The 14116-nt window shown below is 34.0% G+C and overlaps 1 protein-coding gene across 4 annotated transcripts in view; it reads right to left on the bottom strand.

Annotated features, from left to right (window-relative positions):
* The window catches only part of LOC114327062 (phospholipase B1, membrane-associated-like), a 112304-nt gene that overhangs the window by 40552 nt on the left and 57636 nt on the right, over positions 1–14116 (bottom strand). For all 4 annotated transcript variants that reach the window (XM_028275567.2, XM_028275569.2, XM_028275566.2 and 1 more), the window contains 2 exons: positions 8243–8465; positions 2127–2353 (listed from right to left, as the gene is read on the bottom strand). In XM_028275567.2, coding sequence (XP_028131368.1) covers positions 2127–2353; positions 8243–8465 — 450 coding nt within the window. The remainder of the gene's footprint in view (positions 1–2126; positions 2354–8242; positions 8466–14116) is intronic.

A 14116-nucleotide genomic window follows, 5' to 3' on the forward strand; every position in this document is an offset into this window, starting at 1 on the left:
AATTTCTTGGAGAAGTGTACCTATTATGTATATCGTTAAAATAATCGTTAAAAAGAGTGTAGCTGAGTGGAGCGATGAAAAGAAAAATGAAACAAAAAAAGGAAGAAGTTTTGAAGAAGATAATACCCAAAATTTCTTCATTTCTCCATCAACCAAATTCTCAAAGTGATTTAGATTGCAATGGTAAGTACTAGATCTAGATCTATATCTACTAATGAAACAATAATTAATTCTTATCTATTGTCGTCTGTAACAGGGGTGGCCAAGGTCCTTGATATTCTTTGATAGAAATTTTAAATTTTTTAGAAGCCGTCATTAAATGCGTATTAAAAAGTTATGCAAAAGAGGTGTTAAAATTTTTTTTACAGAATTTTGTACAGAATATTTTTTGAACACGTGTAAATAAAAGTACAACATATTTGTACTAAATTTAAATATTATAAATTTATTTTACTTCTTTTGATAATTCTTTAAATCTTAGTGAATAAATGGTGACAGCACTTCTTAGTAATTCTTTCAGATGCTGGTTAGTTGGTACTGATGAGTAATTGAATTTCAGGAATTTTAAAGTGGAATAAAATTATTCACACATGTCTTCTTCTTCATGTGCCGTGCTCGATTATCGAGTGTTGGCTATCAAATTGGCTATAGTAATTTTGTTGGCGGCAGCTCGGAAAATGGAAGCTGGAGTTTCTCAAACCACTCTTAAGTTTCTAAGCCATGGCGTTTTTCTTCGACCTGACCCTTTTCTTCCGTCTCCTTTGCCTTTTATTATTAAATGGAGTATATTATAATTCTCTGAGTGGCGCATTCTTCTCTAGGTGCCGTCTCCGCTTCGAAGGTTGGCAATCATCAAAGCGATTTTTGAATACATAATGAAGTGGAGTATTAGATATTTATCTCCTCTCATCACATGTCCCATATATCTCAGTTTTCTTCTCTTAATTGTTAGAAGTACTTCTCTTTCCTTATGCATACGTCTGTCTCATTACCTCTACGTTGGTTATTCTATTTACCCATGAGATCTTCAGCACTCTTCGGTACACCCACATCTCGAATGTCTCCGGTCTTCTCACGTCAATTTTTTTTAGTGTCCACGCTTCCATCCCGTAGTATAATACGGATAGCACATAGCACCTCATAGCATGGCCAAAAAAATATTCAAGTTTGCGAGTTTTTACTGTTCTGATGACTTCCCGTAATTTTTCCCCTCCAATGTATAACAACTTCGTTACGAACTCTATCCACCCAACTTATTCGTAGGATCCTCCGATACACCAAGGTTTCAAAGGCTTCCAGGTTTTTAAGAAGGGTATCCGTTAAAGTCTAACCTTAGACACCATACACAAGAGTACACATTCACATAAGTACGGTGTTCCTTCGAACATTTTCTAGCACTACCTTATATCAGTTCTTGAAAAGGGCCCCGCGAAAATCTTTGATACGGGGCCCTTGTGGGGCTATGAATAAAAAATTTTATTTTTACATTATAATAATGACCTCTCAGTACATGTCAAATGTGTCGAGTGTTCTTTTAATGGATATTTTGATTCGCTATGTATGTTTATGGTATTGTTCGTAATGCGCAGTAATGCGTAATGCGTAAAATCCAATTTTCAAAATTTTTGATACAATTTTTTTTGTTTCTCATAGAGTATCTAAGAATATAGCCGAATTTATATACTCCCTAAAACGACCCTCAGTTCTAACTGCAAGACGCAAGAGTCTCGCAGGCTTAGTCTTGTTCTTGCTCAAGTCTTGCACGGTAAGTCTTGGTCTTGGTCTTGCTAAAATTAGCCGGTCTTGGTCTTGGTCTTGGTCTTGCGAAAACGCAAGAACAAGACCAAGACTGCAAGACCACGACCGATTTTGGGCAACACTAATCTTACGGCATTGCAAAGCAGGAATTCACTGGTCAACTGAGGATTGAACCCTGAACCAACCTGAAGAGATTCTAAAACTATCAATAAGGAAAATGTTGGTCTTCGTTAAGACCACAGGACTTATTAGAGTTTAATGGAAAAAACAAGGTATGATGCAAAGGTCTTACAAACAAATTTCAGTGATTAAAGAGTCACACCTGAACTAAGAAGAAGAAAATAACTGTTTCAGTTTCTTATACTTACTTTCCAGTGATTTTTCACATCTATCCTAGGATCCGTTTTGATTCTCTTGATTAATTCTGTAGCCATAAATGGCATCTGAGCAGATATGGCACCCGGCTCTGCTACATTGAATTGCGATGCCCATTCTGTACTGTATGCTGATCTAGTTGCAAATCCTATTAAATTTGGATTAAATTCTTTTAAAATATTTGGAAGAGTCAGGAAGTGTCTCCAATTCTTCTCACCTCCTAAAATATGATACTATATTTTGATATATAGAATATTATCTATATATCTAATAAACCTAAAAAAAATCCTAAAACGTGTACAAAAACCTGCACAGTATATAGCTACACTAATCACTGAAGCTGCTTCTACGAGGTATCATAATCATCATCAACAGTTTTGAATTACTGAACATAAGCCTACCGTAGACAATTCCATTGCATCCGGAATTATAAAGTGTAGCTTCTAAAATACGGAGGAGCAAGTATAACCCTAGAGATGACAAAACTTATACAAAAACTAATATTGCACTGCAAGTTACCAGACGCATGGAGAAACAGCATAATGATACCAATGTTCAAGAAAGGAGATAAAGAAAACCCCAACAATTATAGAGGTATAAATCTACTGAACCTAAATCGAACCCCAGGTGAAGATGGAATAGTATCAGAAACACTAAAAATTGGAGGAAATATACTACTTGAAAAAATTAAACAACTTTTCAATATCTGCCTTCACAACGCCAATATTCCAACAGACTGGAACAACGCTACTATGATTCTATTACACAAAGCAGGAGACAAAGCCAATTTAGAGAATTACAGACCGATTAGCCTCCTCAGCCATTTATATAAGTTATTTACGCGAATAATAGTTAAGAGAATGGATAGAAAGTTAGAGACTTATCAACCAAGAGAACAGGCAGGATTCCGAAAAAATTACGGAACAAATGACCATCTACAAAGTATAAAAACCCTGATAGAGAAAGTAGTGGAATACAATAAACCCCTAGTTCTACTTTTTATCGATTTTCATAAAGCCTTTGACACAGTTGAACTTAGCAAAATATTACAGGCGCTTAAAGAATGCAGGCTAGATTATAGGTATACAAAATTATTACACAAAATATACTTACAGGCAACAACCACTGTCAAATTACATACTAACAGTAATCGCATAAAAATAGAACGGGGGTTAGACAAGGAGACCCAATGTCACCTAAACTTTTTAATACGGTCTTAGAACATGCTTTCAAGAGTTTGGATTGGATGACAAAGGGAATAAAAATAGATGGAGAATACCTAAACAACTTACGTTTCGCCGATGATATAGTCATAGTAGCTGAGGATCTAGGTATGGCAAGAGAGATGGTACAAGAACTCGTTGTAGCTACAGAAAATGTAGGTTTAAATATAAACATCTCGAAAACAAAAATAATGACAAATTTGGTACCCAACCAGAACATCAGTATCGGTGGGAAGGAAATAGAACTCGTAGATAGATATAAATACCTGGGACATGAAATTACGATTGGCAGGGATAACCAGACTCATGAGCTGAAGAGAAGAATAGGTCTTGGGTGGGCAGCATTTGGAAAACTGAGAGAAACTTTTAAAAGTGAGTTACCCACATGTCTAAAGAGAAAGGTATTCGATCAGTGCGTCCTCCCAGTCTTGACGTACGGATCAGAAACACTTACCTTAACTAAAGCCTCGGCTACCAAACTAAGAGTCACGCAGAGAAGAATGGAGCGGTCAATGTTAGGAATAACTCTGCGAGACAAAATCAGAAACGAAGAAATCAGGAGAAGAACAAAGGTGACTGACGTCATCGAGAGGATAGCCAGGTTGAAGTGGAGATGGGCAGGACACGTAGCCAGAATGACAGATGGGCGATGGACGAAGAGGTTATTGGAATGGAGGCCAAGAGAAGACAAGAGAAGCGTCGGTCGACCGCCTACAAGATGGACTGACGACTTAAGAAAGGTAAATAAAAACTGGATGAGGGCGGCGCAGGATAGATGGGGTTGGAAACGAGGGGAGGAGGCCTATGTTCAGCAGTGGACTTTTGAGGCTGGATGATGATGATGAAATCTACTGAACACCGCACTTAAGCTAACCACAAAAGTCCTAACCAACAAAATCAATAAACTAACAACTTTATCAGATGAACAGCAAGGATTCAGATCCGGAAGATCCTGCGTAGATGCCGTATTTGTACTGAGACAAATCACAGAAAAGGCCATTGAGTACAATAAACCAGCATAATATCTATTTTTTATAGACCTGACAAAGTCTTTCGATCGCATCCAAGTCGAAGACGTCTTACATTTACTGTATAGAAGAAACATATCATCATATCGAAATACAAACCATCGAAAACATCTATTTTCATAATCGAATACAGGCAAAGATAAATGGAAAACTAACGCAGTATATACCAGGACAAAGTGAAGTCAGACAAGGTGACTCGTTAAGCCTACAGCTCTTTAATATAATAATGGACGAAATAATAGAAGCAGTACGTAAAGGTCATGGTTACAGAATGGGGAACAGAGAAATCCAAATATTATGTTATGCAGATGACTGCACCAATTTAACATAACCGCCAGAAAATTTAACATGTTAATTTTCTCAACAAAGACAAAATGCATGGTTATAACAGCAAAATCCAATAAGATGTAAATTAGAGCTGGAGGGTCAGATAATAGAACAAGTGATGGAGTTAAAATATCTAGGCATCACACTATCTAGCTACGGAAGGCTGGAAACAGAAGTGGAAGATCAAGTGAATAGAGCAAACAGAGCCGCAGGTTGCCTGAATGGCAGAATATGGAGAAATAAAAATATCGGAAAAGAAATAAAAGGCAGAATTTACAAAACAGTTATCAGACCAATAATCGCATACGCGGCAGAAACACGACACGACACAGAGAGAACAAAAAGATTGCTCGAAACAGCGGAGATGAAAACCCTTGGAAGAATCGATGGTAAGATTCTATGGGGCAGAGCTAGAAGTACAGATATATGACGGAGATGTAAGGTGAACAACAGGGTAAGAAACAGGAGAACAGAATGGAATGACCACATAAGCCGAATGACAACAAATAGGGTAGTCAGGACAGCGAGAGACGGTTCCCCAATAGGAAGATGATCAGTGGGAAGACCACGAAAACGATGGAACGACAACTTTGCACATTGGCACATTGAAAAAACAGACAGAGTCATGTCTGTACAAAAAGAAGAAGAACTCTATTGCTTAATCAACTCTTCCTAATTTAGTCTCGTGGTCCAGATATTTACAGCTAAAAAACTTGTTCAATTAGCGTGCCATTAGTTGAGATGTTTTTGGGGGCGGAGGTAAATTCCTCACCAACCAGTAAAACCATATAATCCGACAGGTATTTTCCTCACCAAGTTTAAGGGTTCGTATTAATCCGGTAGGTATTTTCCTCACCAACTCACTCAGGTAATAAAATAAAAAATATAGATGTAATTTAAGAATGATTATTATGAAAGCATCCGAAATCCGAATAAAAGACACATTTCCTTACGTTGTAATAATAGTTTATAATATAGGTAATGTGCAAAACGTATAACTTATTATTTATTATTTACTATAATAAGAAACACACTTTACAAAATCCATTATAGTCATTTGATTAGACTGATAACTTATTATAGTTATTAAGGTACCAAGGGTATTATAAGGATAATAACGCTTGAGGTCAATAGTGTATAGACCAAGGGCCTTCGGCCCGAGGTATGTACGTTGACCGAAAGCGTTATTATTTTATTATTATAATACCCGTGATGCCTTCAACGTTTAATGTCCGACTAAATTATTCTTTATATGCAAAAAATTTGAATAAATTTTGAATTAATTAGTTTTCGAATAAGTACATTTACCAGAAATAGTCGTAACGTAATTGTGGTAACCATAGTTTTACTTAGAGTTTTATTTGTCAGCTTGACAGTATTTAACTCGTTATTTAAATTTAATAGGCGATAGGGCGTTATTTTTCTATAACACCCCCTTGGGCGTTATATCGTACTTAATAGACTTCGAAATAATGTCATTATTTGTAAAATAATAGACCAGTCGTACGTAAATTTTTTACATTTTTCTCAGCTTACTTGCAGACTGCAGTAATAAAAAAAATTCATTTTATAGTTTGCATGACATTAAATCAAACACAAAACAATCTGATACGTCTTCCGGTTTTATATAATGTAAGGCCAAAAGTATGTTTGAGCCTACTTCAGAATCATTTGTATATTCTGATGTTAAATCAAAAGACAGAATTTTCTATACCAAGTTTGGTGTACTTGGTGAAATCTTCAATCATGTATTTCAGTGTTTGGACACATTTGAATGATTGCATTATGTATAAATATAGCCTTTTCAAAATCTACAAAGACTTTACTAGGATTAAACTCAATTTCGAGAGCTTTAAAAATTTCTGATTTTAACAAATAGAAAAGATTGTTTTAAGTTTCTGTTTTTTTTTGTTTGACAGTAAACAGTATAATAAAGAAATATAATGCCCATTAATTGGCCCATGAATAATGAATAATTGCAAATAATATGTGGTACGGTAATTGTGCCATACATATAATATACGGGAGGGGCAAAATTATGGAATAAATTAATTTTCTCTAAAACGGACGATTTTGGAGAAAAACCCCGAAACAGGTCGATTTTTATTTTTAAATTACAATTTTTTGGCCTATATTTTCATAGTAGTAACGTCATCTAACGGTGAGTGATCACGTAATCAATGATTTTTTTAAATGGGAATAGGGGTCGTGTGGTAGCTTATTTGAAAGGGTGTTATATTCTCTATTCAGTAATATTAACATTAATGTAATTATTGATTGATTGATTGATTGATTGATGACGTCACTAATATGAAATATAGATATGCCAAAAAATTGTGATTTAAAAATAAAAATCGACGGGGTTCGGGGTTTTTTTGTCCAAAATCGTCCATTTTAGAGAAAATGAATATATTCCATAATTTGCCCCTCTCTGTATAAAATTCAATGTTGCTAAAAATCTTATATTTGTTTCACATTCACAACTAAATGCAGTTATCTTACTTTTGACACAGTTTATAAAGAGAAAATTTTCCTCCTTGGTTGTTTTTTGAGCACAGCTCTTCACAAATTCTTGAACCTCATCAATATTGGAAGGAAGTCGACCAGGCATCATTTTCGTCGATAATTATATATATTTTTTCTTATGTAACAGACATCAATCGTAGTAATTGTTTCAGACAAATTAGCTGCAAGTTCTTGGCGAATGATTTTTGGCGGTTTTTCAGTATATTCTCTTCGGCTCTACGTTTACAAGAGTTAGAGACAATTTTTCGATCTATCTTGTGCAGATCTGGTTCATGATTATGTTGTAGGCTACTTCTAGTTATTGTAAAATTTGCCCCAATAGTATTCAATTTCGCACTAAAAGTTATTTTATGCCTCCAGAACACTTCTTCACTTTCTAAAACTTTCACCTTATAAAAAATAAAATTTTCAAATACCGAGATTACTTTCTATTAAACATGCCATTTTTGTCAAAATTCCAATTATGACTAAAAATAAAATATTATAAAATTAATTAGTTAATTTATTATAGGTATCTACTGTAATTTTATAGTAGATAAATAATTTCCTTGAATGCCTTTTAGTAAAATCTACCTGAAACAACCATTTCAGTTTTGGTGAGGAAAATACCTGTCGGATTATGACATACCCTTCCAAACTCAGGTATAAGATTATTTTGGTGAGGAAATTACACCCGCCGGTTTTTGGGTGTACAAGGTTGGTCATGTATTGTATTTTGGAAAAGTTAGGTGATACAAAGCTGTGAATAGTTTAGGAGAAATAGTGTCTCCTTGCCTAATACCCCCCTCAAATAGGGGTATTTGTGTCGCCATAATACATTTTCACTGTAGCTGTTGTGCTACTATATATTTACTCCGAAGAAGAGTTGTGTATCTATTATCAATACTGCACCCTGTAAGTGCTCTTAACATAAAGCTATTCTGGACGAAGTCAAACGCTTTCTCAAAGTCTACAAATATTAATATTATACATAAATCATACATAACAAAAAAATTAAATACCAACCTCCTGACCATGATCTACCTCTCTGAGACACAAGAACTTCTTCGGGGACACTGGTGGCAGATATTCCTGTTCCTGCAGTCAAACTGTCACCCATAGCACCAATTACGTCAATATCTCCAGGCCGTAGTTTGTGCACACTGTCGGGAATTGATTCGCTTCTGGGCTTATAATCTTTTATATCACAGTGAAACTGTTTCGTGGGAGATACCACTGGTACTGCCTTCTAAAATGTTCAAATGCATTATATTAATAATTGTTATAAACTGAAAGTCAAACAATTGGGAATGCACACAGGGCTGTAACTACCATTGGGGCAACCGGGGCAGTGCCCCGGGGCCCCCGGCCAAGGGGGCCCCACAGAGGCCTCCTTTTGGTTGGCCGTGCATATATTTTAACGAGGAAAATAAAAATATGTAATTTAAAACCCGATATCAACGAAATATTTTGAAATGACACAATTTTAAAAGTACAGCAACATAAAGTCTTAATTTTTCACTGGGGAAATTAGTCTTTTCGACTAAAATGCAATTGGAACAAAACAGGGGCCCTGAGGCCTGAGCTAAGCTGGGACCCCCGAGACCTTAACATAAAAATTTAAAGTATTAGTTAGTAAATTACTTATTTCGGCGTAACAAAACCTAAAATGCAATTGGAAGAGGGGAAACGGGCTAAGCTGGGGCCCCCGAGACCTTTCATAAAGATATAAATTGTTGCTGAGGAAATTAGATATTTTGGCGAAATAAAAATTAAAATGCAACCGAAATAGGGGCCCTAGGTCCTAGCCAAGCTACTTTGTCTTAACCAATTTTCCCAGACAACATCTTGGTTTGTGAAAGGAACCACATGGTACCACATTTTGAAAAGAAGGGTAAGGGTAAGATAGACTGAGCACATTAGGATCAGTCCCACCACTACACTGACCAGCTTCACTGACTGTGTTTAGCTCACATTGCAGTTGCTTAAGGCACCTTAATGTTCATTTACGTTTGCTTGGTAGTTCGCTTGGTTATTCATTCGCTACAAATTAATACAAATAAAATTAGCGCTGCTAATTTTATAATTATTGCAAGACATGCTAAAAAAAAAAAGAAAGAAGAGAGTGTGGTGTTCACACAGGAGGGAAAATGCGTTTTCAAGGGGTTATATATCAAACATTTTTCCGGACCACCGTTGCGCTGGGGGTAGGGGGCCCCCAGATTACGTTTGCCCCGGGGCCCCCAACATCGTAGTTACGGCCCTGAATGCACGTCATAGATTTAATGACATCATAACCCACCAGTACAAACTTAACGACAAAAAATTCAACCAATTTTTCCTCATTATATAAGTTTTTTTGCTACCGTTAGGTTTAGCAGGAAAGCGCAGTTGCCGAATAAAGAACATAATATTATGTGAATTTACCAAAACAGCTACCGGCTACACTATTTTTCTTTGTCTTTAAGAGCGTGAAACAAAGATAGCAATATAACTGTCAAAGTCATGTTGTAATATAGAAGGTTATGTAAGAATTTTGTTTGTTTACTTTTTTTCTTCTTCTTTTATGGCATTTGCGAGCTGTGTCCATTTCTTAAAGAAACATTTCCAGCAACATTTCTTAAAATTAACGCCTAACTAAACATACCATACAACAAAACTATTAGGCTATTGATTATGTATTTTAGAAAGGAGCTACAACGTTAACAGGGTTTTATAATTTCATATAGTCAATGAACCTCTATATTTGAAAAAACCGCGGAGTGCTACCATTTAAATTGGTGCGTTTTTGAGAAAGGGGTGAATTAGTCCCTAGGCACAGGGCGAATTAGAGTGAGTTCTATGCACATGTAGTGTAAACACGTCTATAGGAGAATTATTCCAGGTTAAATTTACTATCAAAATATCACATTTTAAAGTCAAAAACATGTTTTTTTACAAAAATATATCCAAAAGAACAGCAAGAAAAAAAGATGAAAGATAGAAATTTTGTTTTTTGCCCCATAACTATTTTCCACGGGGATATAGGTATAGGCATTGCTTTACAGAAAAAAAAACTTCCATCCTTCCTCTTTAAAATGGCGTTTGGTATAAGTCCCTGTGGTTTACAGTTTCTAAAATATGATTTTTCAAATTTCGCTACTCACAGCTTTTTTAGTATTAATTATATGAAAAAAAGTTATTCTTTATAAAATGCTCTGCCTAGTCTGAAACCTAAAATGCGATCATCAGATATAAAATTTTATTAATAGTACACTATGTATAACATACCTACCGGATTAATACACTATGTGTATGTATTTTATACCAGGTATGTTAAAAAATATGAATTTGCTCAGGAGTAAAGTACCTTTATATTTCACAATATCGGAAAGTGTTATTAAGAAATATTATTTGGAATTAAAAATTATATTATAATATGCAATTATATTCTTCTAATTGAAAAAAAAATAAAAAAATTTAAATTTTTTCAATTTACAGATACTCTTGGATATCCTACGGACATCTTGTTTAAAAATAGTCCTAGATTTTTATGGAATACACCATTTTAAAGTAAAGAAAATATGCTGTTTTCTATTATACAATGTATATCCCTAAATGTACACGAAAAAAAGTCAAAATGAGAAATTTAAAAAATAATCATAAAAAATATCAAAAATCATTAAAAGTATAAAAACTTGAAAAAGCAGAACTTGCTTCAAAATAGTCAAGCAACCTTATACAATAGACCATTTTAAAGGTAATTGACTCCTCTTTCTAATGAATGTATCATTACATATACCTAGAGATGCGTAAAAAAAGTTACAGAACAATGTTTGCGAAATAATGGAGAAAATGGTCCAAAAATGCTGTGAGCGGTGCATTCTGAAAAATCCTATTTCGTAAAATATAAATCCTAGAGACTTCTACTAAACGTCATTTTAAAGAGAAAGAATGTAAATTAATTACTGCTGAAGCAATGTCTATACCTATACCCCCGTGGAAAAAATTTATGGGGCAAAAAACAAAATTGCTTTCTTTCGTGTTGTTTTTTTGCTTTTCTTTTGAATATATTTTTGTAAATAAGAATATTTTTGACTTTAAATTGTAATATTTCGATAGTAAATTTAACCTGAAATAATTTTCCTATAGACGTCTTTGTACCAAAAGTGCATAGCACTCACCCTAATTCACCCTGTGCCTAGGGACTAATTCACCCATTTCTCAAAAACGCACCCATTTAAATGGTAGCACTCCGCGGTTTTTTCAAATTTAGAGGTCCATTGACTATACGAGACAATAAAATCCCGTTAACGTTGTAGTTCCTTTCAGCTCTCTTATTTTGAACATAAGCAATAGCCTATATTACGAACCTAATCGACCAATCAACAATAGGAAAGGGAAAGGGTTAATAATAAACTGTCGTTAAAATAAACTAAATAAAATATAATTTGAAAACAATATTTTGACTATATATTTAACCTCCAATACTATGAGATAACAGATGCCAGTTACCAGTTACAACCTCTCCAAATATAATAATGACGTCATATAAACTCGTCACTAATTCTACCCAATGAAATGCTCGCTGTAATAGGAATGGCATGTCAAGGATGTCAAAAAATCAGTATTCCCTATATATTTTTAAAAATTTAGAATATGGAAATAAGGGGAAAATTACATGCATTCCTTATTGTTTGATTTTTCCTTTACATGTTGGACCACGAAAAATTAAAAATGCAAGACAATACATTTCGCCTCTAAAATTATTTTGGCAAACCCAGTTTTCACTTATTTCCCATTTCTGCTTTCTTCGTAATCATCTCTCTGTTGCTTTCTGCATATTTCTGTCGTTATTACTTAGATCAATAATAAATTTTCTGAAAAAATATTATAGTAAAACTAAATATAAGATTAGTATGTCTATACATATTCTTCACAATGCTGTATAGAGCAGAGATCTGGGGACATATTCGATATTAAATAATTACACTTTTATAAAAAATAACTTTTTTATAATAAAACCTTTTTATTATTTATAGGAAAGAATATAAAATAATTTAACGATAAACGATTTAAGGATAAAATGCTTAAAAATCCAAAAATTACACTCTAATAAAAAGTACTTTTTATAATATCACGGTTTTGTTATTGTACATGTACATATGTACTGTTATATTCCTATTTGACATAAGAAATAAAAGTCTATAGCTGTATTTAAAATTCAAATAAAAATAAAGGTTTTCGTTTTTCTCGCCGCGGGCATGTAAATTTGGAACACCCTGTATAAAACAAATTATGTATAGGTAGTTTTTAAGAAAGTGTTTCGGAGAAGTGTTTACGAACCCCAGGAACAATACGACTCAAGTAAACAATTAGAGTGATGTTTAAAAAGAAAGTGTTCGTGGAAAGGTGTGAATAACCACCGATAATTCATATTCTAGCAAATAAGATAATAGGTTATTAAATTTGTAAAGAGGGTTAATGTGGAAAGTAAAATTGAAATGGGGAATATTATTTTTTCTTGAAATCCATTAAGATATTAGGAAAAGGAAAGTTTGTGTTGGTAAATACGGATAATTGAAAGTTGCTTGGGATTGGGTGATTTTGGAATGCTGGAAGGGGTATTTGGAAGGAGGAGAATGAATGAGGAATGAGAGTCAAAGTGTTTTGAGGATCGCGAGGCGGAAGTCCAGTTTTCGAGTAGAGTGTACAAAAAAGTGAAACGCCGGTATAGTTAGTTTTGTTTTTGAAAAGAAAAAGCTAAGATATCGTGGAACGAGCGTTAGGCCGAGTCGAGATAGTATATAACTCCTTGAGTCTAGAGTATCCCGGTTTGTTTGAAGTGTTTAAAAAAGGTGGAACACGGCATCAGGAGAAGGCAGGAACGAGTGCTGCACGAGGCGTAGTTTTCAAAGGAGCTGAGGCATTACTGGAAGACTTGGACGAGTCGTTGGATCGCAACCCAAGCCAATAGGAAACGTGTTTTGTGTGAAGACATTGTCAAATCATCAGTAAAGGTCAGTCTAATTTGTTATGACATGAATGTATGGTTTGTGTATTAAATACCACATTGAAAATTGAGCCACACAATCACTATTAAAAAAATTTCATCAAACCTAAATCAATTTGTTACTGATAAATCATAATAGTAGTCCAGGAACCGAAGCATTTCACCTCGCAATGTTTACAGAATGGATCGATTTGCTTGAAAATTTGAGAATAAGTAGTGGATAGTTCAAGGATCAAAATCTATATGATGCCGAAAGGCGCTTTTACAATGGGGGCGGTTGCCACCCCATCTTAGGGGTGGAAATTTTTTATTATATTTTGACTGCAAAAGTTGATAAAAACATTCATTATAAGCAAAAAATGTTCTATACATTTTTTTGATAAAATTAATACTTTTCGATTTATTCGCTATCGAAAATGTTAGTTTTATACAGAAAAAATCAATGTTTTTCGATATATACTCATTTACCATTCACTCAATTTTTGCCGTAGAAAAATTTTTTTCAAACCAATTTCTTGAGAATTAAATAACCTACAATTTTATATAAAAACATTTTTTGTATATCTGATGCTAATCTTTCTATTTTGAAGAAAATGGCATTATTTACCAAACTACAAAAAGTCGTTATTGGCTTTTAACTCCAGTTTTTTAAAAACTAATCATTCTAAGCCAGTCAAACTTCTAGAATCTATTAATAATACATAAATAAAGAAGAATGAATAAGGCCAATGACTAAAATCAAAGCTAACTTACATTATTATGCTTCCAATTGGATTTCTTTTTTTTTTCAAAAAAATATATTGATTTTTTAACCGTAACCTTTTTAATTTTTATCTTAGAAAGTGTAGTAAAAAGTAATTTTGTAGGTGTTTACAAGATCTATAAGACTATTAATATTAAATCCTTTT

This window comes from Diabrotica virgifera, chromosome 6, assembly GCF_917563875.1.
Source record: "Diabrotica virgifera virgifera chromosome 6, PGI_DIABVI_V3a".
Classification (NCBI taxonomy): Eukaryota; Metazoa; Arthropoda; class Insecta; order Coleoptera; family Chrysomelidae; genus Diabrotica; species Diabrotica virgifera.